The sequence below is a fragment of the Fulmarus glacialis genome, unplaced genomic scaffold (assembly GCF_000690835.1).
Source record: "Fulmarus glacialis isolate BGI_N327 unplaced genomic scaffold, ASM69083v1 scaffold31947, whole genome shotgun sequence".
NCBI classification, from domain to species: domain Eukaryota; kingdom Metazoa; phylum Chordata; class Aves; order Procellariiformes; family Procellariidae; genus Fulmarus; species Fulmarus glacialis.
In genome coordinates this window covers 1,004-23,501 of record NW_009224343.1, presented here as the reverse complement: position 1 = coordinate 23,501, position 22,498 = coordinate 1,004, and the positions used below count along the sequence as shown (strand labels likewise).

The following is a 22,498-nucleotide window of genomic DNA, read 5'->3' as shown; positions in this document are numbered from 1 at the left end:
TTTGAGAAGGTTGGTTTTTTTTGTGAAAGGATATGCAATGACACTGACTTCAGAAATATTTTTCTGGCATATGAAGCTCATGCCCATCTGAAGCTTTCGAATTCACTTTCCCAGGCATTCTGTTGCTAATTTTTGTGAGGTTTGAATCCCACTTTATGGGAGCCCTTACTGGGATAGCTGCTGGCATGTTACTGTGAACTGTGTTTCTTTTTTGCTGTTTGGAACTAGGAGGAAAGACAGAAGCTGATCTATACCTACCTCACAGCTGCTGATGATTTTTTTGGTGGACTTTATTGCTTGAATGGAGGTAGAAGCCTGTTAAGGAGAAGAGGGGGTGCACTGTTTAAATTGTAGTGTGAAGCATTCCTGGCTTCTGCAGCAGGACAGTAGAAACACCTTTTTTGCTCTGAACATCAACAGCCTAATTTTAAAATTTTTAAAAACTTAGCTAACGCAGCTAAGTTTGATTTTTTTGTCCTCAATGGTCGAGTTTAACAGCTAACTTCACTGGGTATTTTTCTTTGGCCTTCCGTACTATTTTATGGAGATTTGCTCTGGAAGGTATGACACTTTTTCTCTTAGTGCTGGGTTCATTTTGATGGACACCTTTGTATTAGTGTTGGATCCTGACACAACGCAGGGCAAAAGATACTTTGTGCATTGGTAGGAAAGGGTGCAGTGATGGGCAGTGGTCAAAATTAGATAAATAGCATCTGAGTGTACAGGAGGAAAAGGAGTCTGACAGTTGGGAATAAAGGGGGCTGGCTGCCTTCTGAGGAGATGGCTCAATGAAAAACACAAAGATACAGTTTGGAGTATAGTTTTCTGGCAAATGTAGGCTCAGCACTAATCTGTGACTGGAGAATGCAGAGAACTGTCACCTAGTTCAGGACATAGTCTATGGATAGCTTTCATGTAAAGTTTTGTGGGCTGCTTCTGAGATCGGTTTTCTAGGTTGAACTAGTTTGGGGTCTTTTTGAGTGTATTGCAAAGTTTTAAACACTTTAGCTGTGTTATAAAAGAATTGTCTAGGAGAGCAGGTTATTCTCTCTGGAAAAGAGATGCAGATGGACAGCATGGTAAGTACCTGCATTCGTCATTGAAGCAATAGGAACTGGGGAGCAAGGAGCTGGTAACAAGATTTTTGGGGGTGGGTTAGGCAGATGGTTTGTATAAGGTACCAAATGCTGTGCTCCCCACACGTTTCTGTCAGCCTGTAGTTTTTGGGAAAATATTTTGAATAGTCTGATCTGTTGTTGATGTAGAAATGCCTGAGTTAGCTCTTTAGGTAGAGCGCGTTAATACAAAGCAAAGATGCTATGTTATACAACTATGGAATTATGATGAGGGGAACCTTTTTCAGCTTTTCAGAGGTGTAGTGCCGAGATTGACACTTCCCTTTGACTTTATAGAGTGAGAATCCTGTGTAGTTGTCATAACTTTTTAAGAAGGAAAGATTTCATCCCTATTTCCTACTCAGACTTTGACACTTGAGAACTTGAATTTAGAAGTGTCTACTCTAAAGAACTTGCATTTAGACTTGCCCTCTCTTCCTGAAGATACGTAGTTTTGTTCAGTGTATGGGTTTTTAGAAGAATATTGTCATTCTTTGCACTTGTCTCCACTGAGGTGTTTATTCTGCCCCTGCTTACTACTCTGACGAGATCCGACTGAAATATGCTGACGGTTGGGGTACTTGCTTGAGCATGTGCCTGTGTGCCAGTATGCCTTGACTTGGTATGAAAATTAGGAGCCAGGGCAGTTTCTCCATGCATGTGACTGGAGGTTCATTCCTCCCAGGATACATACATGGTGCCCTCTTACAGGAGGGAGAATGGTAAGTCATTTTCTCTTTGAACTTTGCTCATTTCCATGAATGTGCCAGATTTAGAAATAATGAGGGAAAAAAGTTAATTTTAAAAACAAGTAGCACCTTTATTTTTCCTGAAAGATCGGGGACCATTAAGGTTTAATTAAACTTTTATACAGTTAAACTGAGAGCTTGTTCCATTTAGGTCTTTAAACTAATAATAAAACCCCCCAAAAAATTCAGCTTAGAGGTTTTGCAAAAAACTCTTCCTTTATCTTGAAGTTGCCTTAAATTAATTGTCTCAAGCAATTTGTGCATAAAGAATACCATTCATTACACCAGGATAGAGAAATACCGTTTTGCATTTGAAGTACCTGCCTCATTTAGAAGTTAAAACTGGAAAAAAATATAAAAAATAACGTATCGTTGGTCAATGCTGTTTCATTCCAGTCTCTATAACTTTGCGAGGAGGTTACTAGATTTCATTTATGGAGCCAACGTAAAGTAGTAGTTTAGCATTGCCATGTGTTACTTCTGAAGGCACAGGACTCCCTTTGTAGGGTAAGGCTTGGGCACAAAGAAGTCCAGACAAAATGTCATTGTCCCTTCCCTTTTGTTTTTATACACCAATATATAAACATTGGTGAATTTGTGTGTGATGTAGAGAATTCTGGGGCTGGATTTGGTGGCCTTGGAGGTGGTAGATGTAAATGGACTTGGGATACTTTTGTTCTGGTAGATGAAAAGCTGCTTTTAAATACATGTTCATTGGGTTCGGTTATTTCTTTCACAATTGAACTTCAATTTAAATAATAGTGCACAGCTCTGCCTGTTTTTCCTCTTCAAAATCTTTTATTTGGCTCGCTTTGAATCTCCCTACTACTGCCTGGGCAGGCGGTAGCTTCTGTGCGGCATATGTCCAGAGTAATAGGCTGTAGCCTGGCCAGCCAAGCTGTGAAATAGAACATGCAGACAAGAGGAAGGACCTGTGCCCTGATGGGGTGGATATTTAAATATCAGCTGAGTAAAATAAAAAAAGTTGGGATGCTTCATTAGAGTTCTGGGCAAATTTGCCTGGAAAAATCACTTGAGTGTAGCTCTGTGCCATATGGCATGATTTATAGGATGCAAGTGTAACTAGGTCCAGGAGCTCCCTTCTTTTTAGCACGCAGTCTATTTTTCTTAATCCGTTTTCTTCCTTTTAGGACATCTTTTTCTGGCCCCTACTAATCATCTTTGTGAAAGGAGGATGGTCTCTCAGTCTTTTTTGAAAACATCTCCTTATTGCTTTAGGACTGTTTACCCATTTTGTAAGGCAAAACATTGTTGGTCCTACCTTTCAGAAACCTATTTCTCTCTGACCTTTTACATTCTCCTTTCCCAGTGCTTCTATTTCCTCCACACCTAGACCACTAATTTAATACAATGATGTATTCAAAAACTGGTGGTCCCTTTCTGTCTCTCCTAGCTTGAGGAAAGGCAGCAGATAAGAAGAGCATTAATAAAACTGGTGTAAGTGGTGTTCAACACAGATGAGATATTTATCAAGTTGCCATCTTTGTAGATCAGTGAAGAGCACCATGTAAGATTGGTCGCAGTTGCCGTTTGTGTTTGGTTTAGCTCATTTTGAAAACCTTTGCCAGTATTGATGAGATCTCTGCATTAAGCTTTTGGCTTGTGCTCCGAGAAATAGAGGTTATGATCTATTGTCTCACTGCTTGTGAAAATTGTAATTCCAAACTGACACCACAGTTTCAAATCAAAATTGACTTAATATTCTTATGTGGGGTTTTGTCCCATGTTTCAGTGGTCTTTAGGCTACAGTTGAAGATTTGTCTGCTTGTTAAAGTGTGTGTGTGGGGGGGGAAGTGACTGAAACAGAACATGTGAATATAGTTTTTCCTGCTCTAAAACTGTATGGCTTTAAGTACAGTGATTGCATTTTAAATAGCATAACTGCACTAAAAAAGTAGGGCCAAATTATATTCAGTCTTTGCCAATATGATTGCTCACACTTGGAAGGATGTCAGAAGTTTTTAAAGCTAGTACAGCCACATCTGAGCTTTAGTTTTGTATTAGCAGAGCTACCTTTGAAATAGATAAAATGTTAGAGATACAAGTATCAGTAAAGCATAATATTGGCTAGTCCTGTGTGACTAATCCCTTGGATTTTATAATTGAACGTGACTTACTGTTTGAGGGGGAAGCCTCTTAATTCAGAAAACTTGATATATTTTGCTAAAGAAAGCTTGATTGTCTACTGTTTTCTGTCCTGATTATGTGTGCATGCATCTTGTGGAAGATTTTTCATCTCCAAAGGGAACATTTTTGCACCTTTCAGGATCTCTGCTTCCATTTCATAATTGTTGCCATTCTCCAGAAATCCATGTGAAAAATGTGTGGGAAGGGTTGAAATTTTATTGTGGTCTGATTCTTCAATGTATTTGCTTGTAGCTAGAAGAGGGGGGTGGGTATTAATACACTTTTTTTGTGTCATAAGATATGTAGATGATGTTTCTTAATCGAGGTAATCTTACTGAGCTCCTGTAGGCTTCATTTCTGTTGATGTGCACTTCTTGACTTTAAACAGTGTGAAGAGTGTCTATGCTGGCAGCATGGAGTCTGTATGGGTTTACTGGAAGATAATGTACCTGAGAAATATACCTGCTATTTTTGCCAAGATCCTCCAGGTACAGACATTTAAGGTTACAGAGCCTTCCTTTTTATATATATATATAGTAACTTTATTAGTTTACATATATATTGCAAAGATTAAACTTTTTTTGCTCCCCTAGCTGTGTCTGTCATTATAGGTGATTGAGTTCAGTTATAAATACAGAAAATTTAATTTATGTGAATGTACCTGAATCAATATTGTGGAATTACGGCTGGACAGGAATGGAAGTGAATGTTTTAACTGTGATGAACATCTGTCATAATTGCCAGTAATAAGGATTGTACTGTCTGGCTATGGAAGGCACTCGGGAAACTTAAGCAAAAACTCCCCATGGGCACATCATACGGGATGTGACTGCAGCTTTCCTCCAACAAGACCAGGCTTACGCATTCTTTAAAATAAGTCAGCGAGAGGCTCGCTGGTTCTCAACAGCCGTGATGTGCTAGTGCTTGTTATGGAAAGGCATTTGCAATCTATGTATATAAGTACAAATATAAATTATCTTGGGTAATGCAGTCAGAGTTGATTGAGCAATACGTTCTCTACTCCTAACTATGTATTTTAAAATGTGTTAGTCCATCTTATGCAGCAGGTAAAATTACACTTAATGTGGATTTTTTCTGACTTCCTACTCTATGAATTGTAAAGCCTTGCTGAATGTGGAAATGGATGAGGTTCAGGCTTGAGTCCATGTTCATAAATTATGAGAAAATGGGATCTCTGTTTGCCTAATCATAAGACCTTTTTGGTGTATATACATATTTGGATTGTGATTTCTGCTTTTTTTTTTTCGGCTGTTTAAAACTACCGAGGCGTTGGTAGCTTAACTCATTGTTTTGTGTAGTTTGTACATTAATGTTGTTTGTACTCATAGCAAGGAAGACATGCTATGCTTACATTCAGTTATCTTAAGTAGTAAAATAGTTTAACAATTATTTAATTTTTTTTTACAGTATCTTGCATCCAGGATTTTAACCCTCTATTTTCAAGATATTTTGCTTTGATTTGTGTCAATTTGAGTTAGTTTTAAACTTAACTATTTATTAACTGAAGTACACATGCAAACTGAAGTTGTGTCATCGCGCTTGAACTATTTGTGTTTAGTAAGAAACTTTATCAGAATGCTTTTTAGTAAAAACTGATTACAACTAACACTTCATTAGCTTCATTAGTTTAATCACTTTCATTAACTATTGCTTTGAAGATCCTGAAACTTACTTTTTTTTTATTTGGGCTTAATTTTTGTCTCTGTCTTGGAAAAGGAAAACATATCCAACTTTTTGACTGCAAAAGTGGCTTCTCAATTTCAGTGAATCTGCTGTTGGCTTGAAATGAGCTGAATAGGCTTTATGAATCTGCAAAGAAGTTGCTTTTAAAACTGGGCATGGCCATTCAGCAAACTCTTATTTAGGAGCTTTCCCCAGTTTAGTGCTGGGACTTGTAACAATACCATTCATATTATTGAAAATAAAAGCAAGTTTAGTGTAATTATGCCGGAAAACTGTACCAACTGCCATTTTGGACAGCTTTTTTTGAGTCAAGTGGGATTTTTAAGAGATTTGTTAACATTTACTGTTGCTTAAACATTATCAAGATGCTTATGATGTGACAGATTCATTCAAGCCATAGAGAGCATACGTTGTTGGATATTGTCTTGTGTCTTCTCTTAAGCTGATACACCTAGAAAGAGAGTACTTCTTGTCTCCAGGTACACTGCTAAGTAAAGAAAGGAATGGATGGGCTTCAGTTGGATAATCTCAGTGTTGTTAAGATAACCATGGAGTTCTAAAGTTGACAATTTTGTTCTTGTAGACAGAACTTCATTTTCTGTCACAGGTGGTAGCTTCTCTAACACACAAAAAAATGTGTAGGGGTTAATACAGGTATGTCAGGAATGTCTCTAAAGTGGTTCTGGCCATACCTAGAAGATCTCTTGCTTGATACAGCACATCTGCCTGAAAAGTTGAGCTGTTACAGCCTTGAAAATTTGTTCTTTTCTGTGTTGGTTTCTGTTTGAGAGTTCTTGGAGGTCTTGCCTCAAAACATTGAGTATTGTTCTATACAGCCTAGTGGCTGAGTGTGCTTACAGGTGCACTCATTTGCTTTTACTCCTTTACTGAGACAAAGTGTTAGTACTGAATTTAAGTTTGAAAGTGTCCTTCAAGTCCGTGGGTGTTCATACAGGGCATGATATAGAAACCATTTTGCTGCCATTCCATAACTACCGTCCAAAAGTATATAAATACCTGTGACCAAGTTCTCAGTATAGCTTCCAAGGAGTTGTTTTGCTTCATTGTGCCGAAGTTAAAAGCATGGGCAGCAATGCTACCTAGTATGCATGTAGTGCAATCCCTTGTTCTTATTCTGCTGCCTAGTAACTCTTTTTTTTTTTCTTCTCCTTCACTGCTGAAACTTCTAGTCAATACTATCCTGCTTATATTGGAGACTTCTTTGTGAATATTGTTCTGAGACCATGCTCCAATATTATCTCTGATTTTGTAGGTTCACTGACTGGGCTGTATATAGGCCAGTGAATGATGTGGTGTTTCTCAGGGTGCTGAGAACATCTGTTGTAAATTTTATAGGGGGTGTGTGGGCTTTTGTTGGGTTTTTGGCTTGGATTTTTTCGTTTGTTTTTGCAATTTAGCAAGCATCTCAGCTTCCACTCTTTCCTGCTAATACCATTTTGCTTGGCTTCTTAACTTACTTTTACTGATGCATTTATCACATTTAACAGGATTTCATTTCGGCTGTTGTTGATACTCCAACCTCTTAAGCTAGAATTAGCATTATTAATAGCCTGACTTAGGCAAGTCTGACTCCATCAGAACCTCATCGATTCCTTTAAAATTTAGTTTTGAATGACTGTACTAATACATGTATGATGCCTAAAATCAAGACCACTGGAGAAGGGAAGTTCACTGCCTTTTGCTGCGTTTTTCTGTCTGCAGAGAGCTGTATTCAAACTGTAGCTTTAGTTATAACCATGGTTACTAGACAGTGTGATACCCTGCTAAAAATACACTTTTCTCTGTGCATCAGCTGCAATTACCTGTTGTGGATGTCCTTTGATGGAATTTGGGGTCTGAATGCTTTTACAGTTGTGCAGAGTTTTTTGACTGAGGTTATCATCTCACTTCCCACTTCACAAGTTCTTCATGTCTTCAGGGTTTTGTCTGCTATCATAGGATCTTTATTGATACTGTTGATAAGAAAAATAAGCTGTCACAAGACTTTGAGATAATCGGAATTACGACCAGTAATGTTAACATGCCATAGTTAATGCTTCATTTTAACACACTCATTACTGTTGCTTTAGGTCAGAGATCCAGCTTAAAGTACTGGTATGAGAAGGAGTGGTTAAGTAATGGTCACATGCATGGCTTAGCATTTTTGGAAGAAAATTATTCCCACCAGAATGCCAAGAAGATAGTAGCCACTCACCAACTTCTTGGCGATGTACAGAGAGTGATAGAAGTACTGCATGGACTGCAGCTGAAGATGAGCATATTACAGTAAGCAGTATTTAAGTATCAGTCGGCATGTTCTCAACGTGAATTAGATTTCAAATAGTAGAAAAATAACTAGAAAATCAGCCTTATTCTTGTGCTTCTTTGTGGATATATAACAACATAGTTTGAATTGCTAATGTGATCTTGGGAAAGGACTTGGCTGTTTAAAAACTATTTAAGTGTGTTGACGAGTCTATATTGACTGTGTATAGAAGGGTTGGGAAAGTATGAAGGGAAGAGGGAGAAAACTAATAACAACAGCTTCTCCTAAAGCACCTGAATAGATTTAAGTAGCAAGAAGATAGGCATATAACCTATGGCAGCATTCTTGTAACACTTGCCTTCTCCATTTCAGTAATTCTAAATCATAGCTTTACCAGCAGAAATCAAATCTTTTTGTTTGGCATAATGCATTGCTCTGTTGTAGTGGGAGAGCAGTTGCACCTTCAGCAACCTGTAGCCATTCATTTCTATGCAAAGATTATTACAGATATATATGAAAAAATAACACATTCTGTAATCACTGTAGAAATCGAGTTTTCTGCATTCTTTCCTGTTTAAAGTCATCCTTGGGTTCTGATGACTGAAAAATCTTTTTCTAACTCAAATCCAGCAGTTTTAAATTGATTGAATTCCTTATTTATAATTTATTAGTTGATAAATTGCACAGCAGCAGCTATTTGGAAAGCAAAGCTTTTAGTGTTTCCAGTGTTCTTTAGAACTTTTTCCCTTAAATTTAATCTGTAGTGATGCAGTAGGGCCACTGGCAGTACCTGAAATGCTTGAACAATGGAATAATGCTTAAAGCAAAAGAGTAGCGATTTTAACATAAGGTTTTGCTTTTCCATTATGATATCCTTTAGTCGGATCTATAAGCAATCTCTTTCCTCTTTGGAGAGGGTGGAACATAAATATTGTAAGACCACTCCTTAGGCCTTTTCTTAAATTAGCAAGACTTTAGATTGTGACTTTCCAATTGTAGAGTAAGTTGAGATTTGCATAGCACTAAGGTATGGAGCACTGGGCAAATACGTGATGCTTGTTGCAGACTTTGTTCCTTTTCTCTCCCATCTTGAAGTTGGTTTAATTAAAGATGAGGTATGATCCTGTTAGGACCATCTTGTTAAAAGCTATAGCCCCTGTTTTCTTTATTATATAAATTACAAAGGATTTTAAAAATTGCTGAATTAGAAGAATGATTATATTGTCATTGCAGATCTACTGTCTAGGGAGGAGGAGATGATTTCATAGCTGCCTGAAATTATTAGGAGAGTGTTGCTCAGTATTTCAAGAAGGTGGCAAAGGATCAGAGGTGACATTGACAGCTTTGGTGCAATGGGAGGGAGAGCCAGAAGGCAATAGTTAAAAGGTTGCTCAAGTATAAAGTGTTCAAATTTTCATCCTTATGTAGCTGGTGCATCATCTTTCGATTTTCTGTCTTCTGTAAAGTTATCCCTTGCTTTTTGCTGAGCAAAATAGTGCCTTTAGGTGTAGGGTATCAGCGGTGCTGAAAGCTTTGGTAAATGAACACTTGGCTTTCACTTTTGTAGGTGTGCCTTCAGGATTGCTTACCAAGGATATTATAGACACGCAGTCTCTTTACACAAGAGGCGCTTGTATAAAGTGGTCTGAGCAAGTCCTTGGCAGTTGTATGAACTGTAGTTTCCTCTGATAGACACTGAAGATACCTTAGCTACTGTAGAAGAGATTAGAAAGCAGTTACTTTGGAAGTAAAATTGTCACGTTTTGTTGAGTGGTTTGGCTAACAGCTGGAAAAGCTGGATCAGTTTAATGGCGTAGTTCTATCTACCTTTGTTTGCAAGGAAGCATAGAGTGGGGTTTTGAAGCAGACCCCCCTCCTTTCCATTCAGTTGAGTGCAGGTGCTTTAGGGTCAGGATTTGCTTCTGCTGCATTGTTGCAGATAAGCTGCCTACCCTGTGAAGATAAGCAGATTGATTCTGCTTTGCTCTCCTTTTTACTGCTGTTTTAATGCCTGACAGACATGTGGAAGAATAGTATCAGTTACAATGCTGAGTTACAATTTTTTGTTCGTTTGTCATATCCATGTAAGAATCTGATACCTATAGTTGTGTCCCTGCTGCTGGAATAAATAATGTATTAGTCAATTTGAAAACAATTAAAATAAGAATTTTTATAAGAAGCAGGTGGGGGGCCTATGGCGTGTTGGTGTACCAGGCAGTAGAGTTTGCTCAGCATCTTGGGATTTAAAGGAAGGTTAAAGTTTGAAAGGAAATAATAAAGAAGTTCCATACCACCACCCCCCCAAGTCCTCAGTTGTTGTCGTTATTAGAGGGTTATAAAATATCAATGGATTGAATTTTAAAGTTTATTTTGGGGAACTACATGCTAAAGTTTGATACTGAGTGGTTTGAGGGGGTCTTTTTGTTTTATTGGGGTTTAAAATTGTTAAAATCTTAGTTTAGCTTCAGTGTACTTGACTTACCTATTTAAAATACTACTAAAAATACCCCAGAGGAAATGAGTTTATGCTGTTAATAAATTGCAAATATTGAAGCAAAATGCTACTTCAAGGGCAACATTGGTGAAGAGTTGTATGTATCTATTTGAAACTTACTCTTCAATTTTTTTTTCTTAATGCCAACACTTGGCTTATATACCATGTTTATAGAAATGAAAATAGTGAACCTAACAGAACACTGTAGGAAGATACACAACTGAGGTCAGTTAAATTATATTATTTCAGAATATTTGGGGTTTTTTTACTGATTATGGTGACTAAAGCAGGTAGTACTTCAAGTATTCTTACTTAATTTCTTTACATAATAGGATAGTTTTCTCAGTCATTTTGAAGTTTAAGTTTCGTGGATGTTTTACTTATGTTTGAACAGAAATAAAGAACATCCTGACTTAAAGTTGTGGTGCCATCCATGGAAGCACATTACAGTGGATGAAAAAATTCATACAAAACACATCATTCACATTGAGGAAAACTGTTGCAAAGAGGAGACGGCAAGTTATAGAACTTGGAATGGGATAGTTGAGAAACCCTCAACCATTCCTTCTGTGGAGGAATCTTACATTACGAGTGAACACTGTTACCAGAAGCCTCGGGCCTACTACCCTGCAATAGAGCAGAGATTGGTTGTGGAAACAAGAGGTTCAGCCGTGGATGATGAAGTAAATAGAATAAGGGAAAATGGGGATGATGCCCTGTCAGAGAGATTTGGCTGGAATCTGGACCGAGAAATATGCAAGATGGAAAATGAATCCAAACACAATTACTCTAAGGTATTTTTATTAAAATAACCCTCTCTGCATAGAGGATGTGTTTGCCTGGCAAAGTGCAAAACTCAACGCTTTATAATAGTATTTAGCTTGTCTATTTGTGTTTTGCTTTTTCCTATACTGTTAAATTTAAGTTGCTAATATGAATTAAAATGATAGACGTGATCAACTCCTCCATTTCAAAGAATAATTTTTTTAAAAATTAAAAAAATAATCTAGGTTGAAGAGGACTTCTGGACCTTAGCTCATCTGCACAGTCTGTGGAACATGCATTATGGCCCACTGTTCATTGGTTCTTACTTTTATGTGTGTTAAATGTAAAAATAAACACTAGCAACAGGATAGAGAGAGAACAGGGCAAACAATACTACCAAATACACTGGTGTTCCAGCTTTTAGTTATTTTCCTCTTGTTCCCATGTTTCTTTTAATAATTACATCAACTAAATTGATTCCAGGTTCTTCAGGCAGCATTTCATGGTGGGGAAAAAAAAAAAAAGCCTGAACTGGTTTTTAAGAATGATCACCATTGAATAGTCCTGTGTCTTTTTCCTACTGGAGGACTCTAGTTTTATCTTTTCAACTCTTGGTTCTCATTTTCAGCTCTATCAGGTTATCAGAGGCCTTTCTTTCTACACCCCAATGCAAAAATTTTGCTTTGATTAGTTAGTGCCAAGTCATATGAAATACGGCCTGACAAATGTTAGAAAGCCTCTGGGAAATACTGACCTCCCTTTTTTAGATTAAAAGGTTGTTTAGCTTTTGTTTCATGCATATGCAAGCTGTAATTTATGTTCTGTTTAACTCCTCTAGCAAATCAATTGAGATTGCTTTATGTTTCCCAGAAAGGTATATATTTCAGTTCTTCAATCTTTTAGGAGCCTTTTTCTAAATTCTGTCGTATTTCAGCAGAATGATGAAAAAAGTAGGGGAGTAGAATCAACACTGCTGACAGCGTGGTCAAGTTTTATAAGTGGTGGTAATGGGTTTTTTTCCTAGATGCTTCGATGAAAGTTTTAGTAGCATTGAGATAGATTCCTTCAGGAAAAATCCCTTCTCACTGCAAAATCATTTGCTCTTTAGTTGATTACTGTCACGTTAAAAATGGCTTTAATGTTCCCTAGGATGCACAGATTAAGTGCAGTATCTTCCAGTTGGAAGTTGGCAGGGAGCTAGCTATGTGTATATATGTTACCTTTTGAAAATCAGATGCTTGTGAAGTGCAAAGAATAGGTCTTAGCAAAATACCTACAAAAGCATGTCTGTATTTAGATCCTCTTGCCCAAACAGCCTTGATATTTGTGTGTGATCTCTGTGTGTCTCTATCCTCCACTTGCCTAAGATTAGTTGAGCAATTAGCTTGGATAACTGTAGAGACCCAGACAGTCTGGCTCACCAATTCTGTTTCACTGTAATAAATATTAATGTATGTATTTCTGCTAGGTAAGAGAGTCTGTCTCTAAGAAAGTCTCTCCAGAGGAAGCTGTTGAAATGAAATTGCTGGAAAAAGACAAAGAAGGAGTTGTGAACTCGCAGCTGCAGTGGCAGCTTAATCTTTTAGCTCATGTCGAATCTCTGCAAGATGAAGTCATACACAGAATGGATTTCATTGAGAAGGAGCTAGATGGTAGGTAACATTTTTCTATTTCAGAAATAAACTATATTTAACTGAACTACCTGTTCCAAACATGTTAACTTGAATTTTACTTCTGCAGACCTACAAAGAGATGAGCGTTGCTTTGTCAGATTTACTGCATTTACTAATAGAAAATAGACATGCTGCTGATGTTGGGCAGGTGGATTTTAAAACAAAGATCAAATTAAAACTGAGCAGAATTTTGTAGAAAAAGTTCTATTTAGATCACCTCTAAATACTTGCATCAGATGATGTAGTGGAATATCTTCCATGTCTCTTTGCTTTTGGGTTTTTGTCATTTTTCCATAGCGCTTCTGTGTATCTGAACTTCCCGCTTCTTCAGGGGCTTGCTGGCTGTTTCAGTCTATTCTAGGTGGCCTCTTTGGTGCACAAGGCTCTTATCTTTACCTGTCTTTTACAAATTCTTTACTTAAATGTCTCTTAAAATTTGTTTTCCTAGTAATGGAAAACTTCTAAACCTTTTATGTGTTACATTAAAGAATCCAGGATAGTTTTTTCTTAACATCTTTAAGTCTGACCACTGGTTGTATAGTCATTACAGCAGCGGCTTTTCTTGCAAGGGTATTGGGAATCTAACCTTTGCCAAAGTAAGAGTCCTCTTTTTGTAGTTCAGTAAGGTAATGAAAAGTTGAACAACTAAAGGAGTATTTCAGGTAATGAAGATCAATCAGGCCTGTAATCATAATGCCTATTTCATAAATGAAGAAGTTCTATTTCACAAAAGTCAGGCTTTTTGTATCTGCTGCTGAGCTGGAGGGCTGCTCAGAGCATTGCTACTCTGATCAGAATTTTCTTATTTCAACGCTGGAGGTGTCAATAGTTGGGTAATGCCCACTAGTTCTTCAGCAGATATTGCCCTTAGGTTAAACTAGCCTGTAATCTAGTTAGTGGCAATGGCCACTGCTGCTTCTCTTGGCAGATGTATTCTGCCTTCAAGGTTTCAGTCTCCTTCTGCGATACTGTCCCGTCCCCTGAACTCATCGTAGCTCAATGTGACCACCTTTCTCGTGGTTGTATTACATTGTCGCCTGAGTTGTCTTTGGTCAGTCTGGTTGAAGCTTTAGAGCAGGAATTAATTTTCTTGGTGCAGTAGTCTGCTGTTTGTGCTTTTGGATTTCATCCCCATTTTCTGTTACCCAGTTCTTTCTGTCTTGGTCAATTGTATTCTTTCATTAGCATAGTCCTATCCTTTTAGGATCTTCAATAAAAATACCGTGTAGTTGTATCTAATGCTGATCTTAAAGGTATTCTGATGGTATAAACTTCCTGTACTGCAGTGTCCTTGCTCTGGAATTGATACAGATCAGAGGAAGTTTAGCACCAGATTTCACAATATCTAGTCCTGAGTTTTCCTTCCCTGCTTTCTCCTAGGAACATCTGCTTTTTTTTTTTCTGTAAAGATTGGTGTGAGGAGCCTGGTTTTCTGATTTCTCAAATACCACATGTTAAAAATATTGCCCACTGCGCTCTCAAGATTCACAAAAGATTTAAAGAATTCCTGTTTTGTGACTTAAGGTGGTGTATTTGCTGAGAACTGGAATAGTGATGGTTTTGTTTTTCTTTGCAGTTTTGGAGAGTTGGCTGGATTATACAGGAGAGCTGGAACCACCAGAACCGCTAGCTCGGCTCCCACAACTCAAACATTGTATAAAGCAGCTTATAACGGACCTAGGCAAAGTGCAACAGATTGCACTTTGCTGCTCAACGTGAGACTAGAAAATGTTGGAGACTGTTACTGAGTGCAAAGTGGGAGCATCTGATGTGAACAGCTCTGTATATTTAAATGAAATTAGCATGCTGATTGCATGTGATGCAGATTGACTTCAGGGATTTGTGAAGAAGTGCTGTTCAAAGAACAGCAAAAAGGTTATTTTATCTCATCATAATTTCAGGTTTATTAGGCAATTAAAATTATATGGAAGAGGTCATACTGTTGTCTTCAGAGGTTGGGTGTTGGTTTATAAATTATACTTAAATTTTCACTCCTTACAAGTTGCTCATTGAAATGGTAGACTTTCATAATTAAATTGACTAAAAATTGTGCCACTGAAGAACAGAGTTCTAAGAGCCAAAAATGCTTAGTTGACAGAGGTTGTAAATAACTTCGCATAGTTTAAGTGACTTGTGTCATGTTTTATTCCTTCTGGTTTATGCATAATAGCACACAGTATTCAGTCATTAGGAAATGTTATAACAGTTTTCAGACTTAGTAAGTATGAATGTCCAGCTCTTAACTACAAACTGTTACGTGGAGGTTTGCAAGTAAGTGGCCTAAACCCCACTTCTATTATGTTAAATAATGTAGCAGAAGGTCACAGGTGGATTGCACTTATTTTCAGAATAAATGATTGTTTTCCATATTTATGCTGTCACTATCACATGACTTGGTACTGGGGAAACCCATGAACGTTGTGTTTATGTGCGTTCTTGAGCTCTTAAATATGGCCATACTGTGCCTCCTGAAGCAGTGCTAGTGGGACACCCTGGTTGCGGCAGTATGAAATACCGCCGTGAAAAGACTGGAGATGCGCTTGGAATTCCAGACTTCAGCAAGGTCTGTAATGGACGTTACGTAGTTTTCTATCTATTTGTTAATAATTGCCATTCCGGTTATATTTTGAAATGTAGACCTTTTTCAATACGTGTTCATTGTAAAGACTTACTCGATGAATGTGTGGTTTTGGGAATCAGTTTATTTTATATTTGTGTAAATAAAGCCTCAAGATCTATGCATGAGGTACTGTCCTTGCAGACAGCGAGTGGGTTATTATCTTAAATGGTGTATGTTCACAAAGTCCCTTTTTATACCTTAAGTTTTAGTTTTCTGGTTTGTATTACTTTGAGAGCAAGGTGAAAATGCTGCTTATGTTCAGGTCTCATTATACAGTACCTTTTGAAACATTGGTGTATTGTAAGTATTTGAGATGTTAAAAGTCTTTCAGCTGCAGATCATAGCTCCATAAATAATGGCTGTGACTTTAGTTTTTCTTCCCAAACGTTGCTGAGTTAAGTTCACTGTGGAAATTGGTAAGCTGTTTTTGCAGTGAGAGGGTGTCCTTAAAAAGCTGGATTTGTTACCTTGATTTTATTGTGTGTGATGGTACCACCAAAGGGTAAAATGTAAGCACAGTTGTAATTGAAAGGCCCATACAAATTACTAATTTCAGATATGAATCTGTAATCTTTATATACTGCAAAGAATAATGTAAACTTGAAATATCCAATATTATTGTAGGAGTTAATGGTATCTACATAGTGAGTATTTTATTTCCTTCAGAAAACAAAATAATTAGGCTACTGTAGGTAGTAACTAAGGCTTTTGTGCCAAGACTCATTTCAGGAAATAATTTGTCTCACAGTTTTATAGTACTAGTTTGTATATAGTGAATACAACATATGTACAGCAGGAGGGTAAACTTATTTTTCTGTAACACAATTGGAATAAAGCTTACATATTTAAGAATCACTTCACTCTCTGAAGATGAGACCAGTGCTTGTACCTTGTCTCATTCCCGTTAATGACACCTGAATTCATGTATACTGTGTAGCCCTAGAACAGGCGGCAGTAACCAGACAACTAGAACAGCATTGGAAGGAGCCCCCCAGACAACTGTGAAGGTTTTGCGTTTTTTCAGGTGAGACCGAGCAAAAAGGTGTTCCCTGGTTGAAATCTGTAAAGCAAGCTGGGTGTCTCCCCAAGACATAGCTGCGTTGTTAACAAAGTCAGCTGTGCTTACAGTTTGAGGGTGTGAAAGCAGTTAAATTCCTGAGCAGACTTTTCACTCCAGAGTGGAACTTCTCCTTCCCAAGCAATTGTTTTTTGTGTGTTCATTGTACATTTTTATTTTGCCAGTTTATTTTTGCTCAGGGGAGTACTTAAAATTGGAAGAAAAGGCGGTTCTGATGGGTGAATCAAATGACAAATACTGGAGACTTGTATTCCTTTAGTAGAGCTAAGGAAGCCCTTGCAGATAAAGACTGAAAATATTTATTTAAAATAGAGTAGCATTTCTCATGTTCAGAAAAGATTCTTTATTGTGCTCTGCCTGGATTAATTTTTGTCCCTGTTTTTGCAAGTTTCCACATTGTTATTTCTTAGTCTGGACCAACTGTTGAGTCTGGCAGGTCACTTTTTAAATTTCTTTAAATCACTGGTAAGTGAATGCAACATGGAGCCTTGATGAAATGAGCAAACATTGCACTGTGGATACATAAGTATATTTGTCTTTGTTGATGCACTATTAGAACTGAGGGCGCTGTATATAGAATTTTGCTTTGGAGCAATATTTGCGAAACTTGAAAACTTCTGTATCTTGGTGTTTGGAATAAATAAATAGGTTTTTGTTGGTTAAGTCTTAGTAAAGTCTTTGTTTCAATTAATGATTATTCAATAAAAGAATTTTGGACTTTTTTCTTTACATGGTATTGAAATGCAGGTACTGTAGTTTGACAGGAATATAGATCTTAACTGTTCCTAAAGTATGGAAATGATTGTTTTCCAGATCTGTGTCATATAAATATTCTTAGTAGGTAAACTGTTATGTACTGTTTTATGTTGGATATTGTTTTAGCAAGGAGCTTGTACATTTTATTCCCAAATCCTCATATATGTAATATATTAGGACCTAGTATATGTAATCTCACCCTAATTTTTGTTCCTGTTTCAACAAATAGCCTACCAGGGCTGCTGCTGAGCACTTGGCAGTGTCGATGAGAGAGGGGCAGGTGGCTCATCCCTCTGATGATTCGTTTCACAAAAGACTTGAGTGTTGCAGGTAGGAAGCTGCTCTAACCAGAACAGTGCAGCACTGTAGCATCTGGAAGTGTGTGTATGAGACTTCTGTGATGGGAGATGAGTGTGAAGCCAGGATGCTCGTTTCAGGAGCGCAGACATCTGAAGGCAGCGTAGCTTCCCTCAGCAGTTCCTCAGACCAGGTGAATTCAGACACGTGCTGTCAGCTGTACAGTGCAAACTGCATAGAGGAAATAGGTAATTTCTGTACAATTTTCACGTGGAAATGTGTTTTGCCCATGTAGCAGTGGGCTAGCAATTGAGTTTTAGGTAGGTTTGGGAGGGTTGCGCTGGGAGGGAACAACATGTGGGTGCTGCGCCTGTGACATTCTCCTGAAAGCTGCTGTCATACTTCTGGGCAGCAGCAAGCTTGGTGTAGAAGCTGTGTGTTTACTGTGTGAGGGAGTGCTGTTTTAGCACTAATGCAAGAGAAGGAGCTTTTGATGTATTTGAACAATCCATATAGAGAAAATCATAGGCACGGGAAGGGAAGAAGCTAGGAAGTGCTGGAGAGGAAAGTACCTGGCACAGGGTGTGCCCAAAGGCAGGGGCAGGCATTGATGTGTCTTCAGATGCATTTTTGGTTCCATCTCGTCCCCTCTCAGTTTCCCCAGTAGGAGGAAAACAAGTTTATTCCTGTGTCCTAACAAATTGCCTGTCCTAACTTTGTTCTCAAAACAAGATACCTGTAAAACTCCTGGATTTTAAGGCCAGAGGGTGCATCACTCTGCTAGAGCCTGGCTTGTTGAAGCCTGGAGAAGCTTCTGCCACTGATGGCAGATCCAGGTGTGTGTTTCATGGTTCAGTCAAATCGTGTAGGTTTTGCTGGTCACTTAAATGTCAAAATCAGGTTTTGAAGACGTGATCTGAATTTGAAATAGCTTACTGAAATGTGTGCTGTGGTTAGCCATGTTTCTGGGAATGTGTGCCCTCTGATTTGAGCTTGTCCAAGCTCCCTATTTTACTTGCTTGATATTAAGATTCTTGTAGGGCCAGACTGTCACATCAGGGGGCAGTTGCTAAGTCATCTGTCAGCCTTCATGTGGGTAAATTCACCTTGAAGTTCCTCAGCTTAAGAAATCTGACACAACCATTGTAACATTCTTACTGTTATTTGACCAAAATGTCATCTCTTCTAATTACATGATCTACTGTTGATCATCATCCAGACTGTGGATCTTGTTTATGCTCAGTTTGATGGTAGAGTATCATCCCTGCTGCTGCAGCACTGGCACTTCATCAGATTGCGAAAGCGTTGAAGACATACTGGGTCTGGTTTTTCCAATGGCATTGTTAAGCACCTCAAGCTGTTAAAGTTGTTTAGAAAAGTATTTCATATCTCATACTAATCTTTCAGCATTTGCATAGCAACTCTCTTGTGAAGGGAAAAAACTACATACAGCTCTTGTCTGCTTAATACCTGCTACAGCTAACCAAAAAAAGTCTATGTTCAAATAGGCAAGTAGTTTAAAAACAGAAAATACCACAGTGTTTTCCTATTAGAACATACATGCAGACAGCAAAACTGAGAACAAAACAACAAAAAAGCTGGAATTTATCATACTCTGCCTGCAGGGTGTTTCTGCTGGTGGTGCATGTGTGCCACTGAGGTGCTTGGTCAGTAAAGGCTGAAGGGTGCCACAGTCTTGTTGGTTAACACTCCACACCACGTTTTCTGAGGACAGCGTGGGCGCTGTTTCCCATCCTTTAGGGATGTTGGGTGCATTGGGCTCAGGAGGAGGAGAGGAGGAGTTGTGCGCACCTCCTGAGCCTTCAGACTGTGGTGGTTTTTGAGTTATGCAGATTGAATACATAAACTGTTGCAAGGGACACCAAGGGAAGGACCTGCTCGTGAAGTGGTGGGTTTCTGTACCCTCATGTGTCAATTGGACTCATAGAATAGTTTGGATTGGAAGAGACCTTTAAAGGTCATCTAGTCCAACCCCCCCTGCTGTGGGCAGGGATATCTTCAACTAGATCAGGTTGCTCAGAGCCCCGTCCGACCCGACCTTGAATGTTTCCAGGGATGGGGCATCTACTGCCTTTCTGGTTTGCCGAATGCCACGCTGAATCTAGGCTCCAGAAATGGCTGTGTCCTCTGAATAGAGGTCCAAAGGTACTGGAGATACTTCGGCTATTTTGCAGCTCCCCCAAATACCTTCAGAAATCCCTTTGATCCCAGCAAATGCTTGGTAGCTGCCCTTGTGAAAGAGGTGCTCAAACAGTTTGTCTTCAGGTGGATGAGGGGGCAGAGCATAGGCTTGTATGGCAAGGCTGCGTACCTCGATGTCACTAAGTACTTGTCACTTCAGAGGAAGTCTGGCAAAGCTTTCGGAGGAGGTCAGTGCTGCCCACAGTATGGCTGATCTGGCTGAAGCGGCCACAGCTGTGCAAGCTCAGTGTGTCCCCGACACAGCGGAGAGCATCTGAGAAGCTCCTCTTCCCAAGAGTGTCCTGGGCAGCTGGAGCACCTCTGCTGAGGACAGGTGGCAGCCCCTGTCCCTGCTGGGTCTCCACGGCCTCCCACACTTGGGTGGCTGAGGCAGCTGGCAGGTCCTCTGCTGCCCTGGCACTGGTGGGTCTCCTCAGGGCTTGTCCTGTCCCTTCACAGCCTTTGGCAACCCAGTCCTGTGCTGCCCAGGGCAGGAGCTCTGCAGCCACTGCCTCTCCCCTCTGCCCTTCCCTGTCTGGGGCAAGAGCTGCTGCTGGGAGGAGATGCTGGGACCTGCTCTCTGCCTCTTCCAGCTGTTAAAAACCTGGTTTGACATCTGGCTTTGTGCCTGTGATGTTTAACAGTGGGAGGCAGGGAGTGGGGATAGCAGCACCCTGGGCTGGGATCCCCCCAGCAGCAGCCTCTGCTGCCCGGGGTGCCACCACCCTGCTGTTCTGGGGCCTGTGAAGATAGTTCCCAGCATGAAAAAGGAGCTTTTGAGGCAGGGAAGGAGGAGGGCTTGGAGGCTGCCGGTGTTGAGGAAGGATTCAAACAGGCTTTCCAACAAGGTATTTCCCATGTTACCAGTCACCAGGACACAAGTATCAGAGAAGCGGTTGCTTGACAGTGGCTGCCTCCAGTCTGAGGTAGAACCATCACTGTCGTGTCAAAGCATCCACCAACCTGGATCCAGGTTGGAGGTGGAGGAAGGAGGCCTAAGAGCTGGCCTTCATTCACACAATATGGGTTAATGGCAAAAATAAAGGAAGCAAAACTCTCTGAGCTGCTTTGGGGGCTCCAGTGGTGGCAGCAGCAGGCTCAGCTGGCTGGGGGGCAAGGTCAAGGCTGAGGGATAAAACCTGACCCGTGTCCTGTGCCGAAAAGACACCTGGGCTTGAGGACAACGGCTGAGCAAGCATGTAAAGCTCTGGGCTGCTGTGTGGAAGGAAAGGAGAAAGCGGTGGTGGGTTTGCAAGAGCAAGCTTGTCAGACATGAAAACGAAGAGGTGATTTGAGCATGTCAGAGGCAGGAAACCTGCAGATATAAGGGGTGTCCTGGTGCACCAGCATCTGGGTGCAGAGGGAAGGAAGGAAGGGATGTCACCAAGCACCAAAATTGTTTCTGCACCAGTTCTCACCGCAGAGGAAGCTTCGGGTGCTTTCCCCAGGCTGTGCATTGCTGATAAGGGGCTGTTGAAAGCGAAGGCACAGGTGTGTTGCTGTTCTGAGGCATTTCTGCTGCTTTTAAGGCCCCCTCTAGCCCAGAGGCGTAGCTTAGATCGGGTTTGGACACAAATATTTGCATTCTGCCTTTTTGGATTATCTAGTCCTGGTATAGACTCATTTCTTTCCACATTGCTCCTAGAACAGCAGTTGTGATGTTAAACTTTTTTAAACTTCCAGGGCTCATTAATTTGCCCGAAGCAAGTTGACTGAGGACCAAACCTGACCCACAGCCATCAGCTTGCCCCAGGTTGGGGAAAGCTGGTGGCAGGGCTGAGGTGACGGCTGTGGCAGAAGCAAAACCCCCCAGGCTGCGGTGGGTGGAAACCTGCCCCGCGGTTGCAGCTGGCAGTTCACAATTTATTCACAAGCCCTCAACTGTGAACGAGATGCACTTTAATTAAGATATTATAAATGGTTATTGCTGCATGTCTAGCAGGATCCTGTTTTATGAACGTTAAACCCAGTACAATCCATGTGTCCAAAGGTTTAAAAATCAGCTACTTCGGGTACAGTAAGAGGCTGGTTTCCTCCTCGCTGCTGCTCTGCTGGTCCCAACAAGCAGAGGGGTGAGTTAGGGGTGGATGAGAGCACAAGAGTCTGCCGCTGCTGCTTGCGGGCCCCATCCTGCACAGACACCCCACCCGCCCGTTGGACCTTTCCGCCAGAGAGCCCGCGCCCGCCTGTTGGCCATTTGCATCCCATTTCCCTGCTGCTGTGGGAGCGCAGATGCCACGGGGCCCGGTTGCAACCTGTGGGGGAGGCAGGGCTCCTTCTATCTACAGCCTCTGCCTTCTCCTCCCTTGGGTACTGGCTCATGCTCGGGATGCTCAAACGTTACATCCCAAACCACCCGGTTTTGGGGAGGATGGGCCCTCAGGCAGCCCCTTCCTCCAGCACCAGTCCCTGCCCATCCCCACCTTGGTCTCAGCTGTCCTGTGTCCAGGCCAACAGCCCCTGGGTGCCTGGCTCCTCTGGCATTGATGAGCAATCGTGGCTGAAACCAGGCAAATGCTGTAACGAGGGCCGGGTGTCTGCTGTGGGGCTGTGGCCAAGTGGCCTGCCCTCAGCTGCTCTTCGTCCCCTTCCCCGCAGGGCCCTGCGCGGGGGCGGTCATCTCTGTCAGGA

At 40.4% G+C, this 22,498-nt stretch overlaps 1 protein-coding gene across 1 annotated transcript in view; it reads left to right on the top strand.

The window, feature by feature from the left end:
- PHF20 (PHD finger protein 20) overlaps positions 1-14,845 on the top strand; it is a gene marked incomplete at its 5' end in the record, with an annotated part of 50,402 nt that extends 35,557 nt beyond the window's left edge. Inside the window, 5 exons of the mRNA XM_009582124.1 lie at positions 4,401-4,500; positions 7,807-8,002; positions 10,871-11,270; positions 12,710-12,893; positions 14,491-14,845. Of these exons, the coding sequence (XP_009580419.1) occupies positions 4,401-4,500; positions 7,807-8,002; positions 10,871-11,270; positions 12,710-12,893; positions 14,491-14,633 (1,023 nt within the window). The remainder of the gene's footprint in view (positions 1-4,400; positions 4,501-7,806; positions 8,003-10,870; positions 11,271-12,709; positions 12,894-14,490) is intronic.
- Between the last annotated feature and the right edge of the window lie 7,653 nt (positions 14,846-22,498).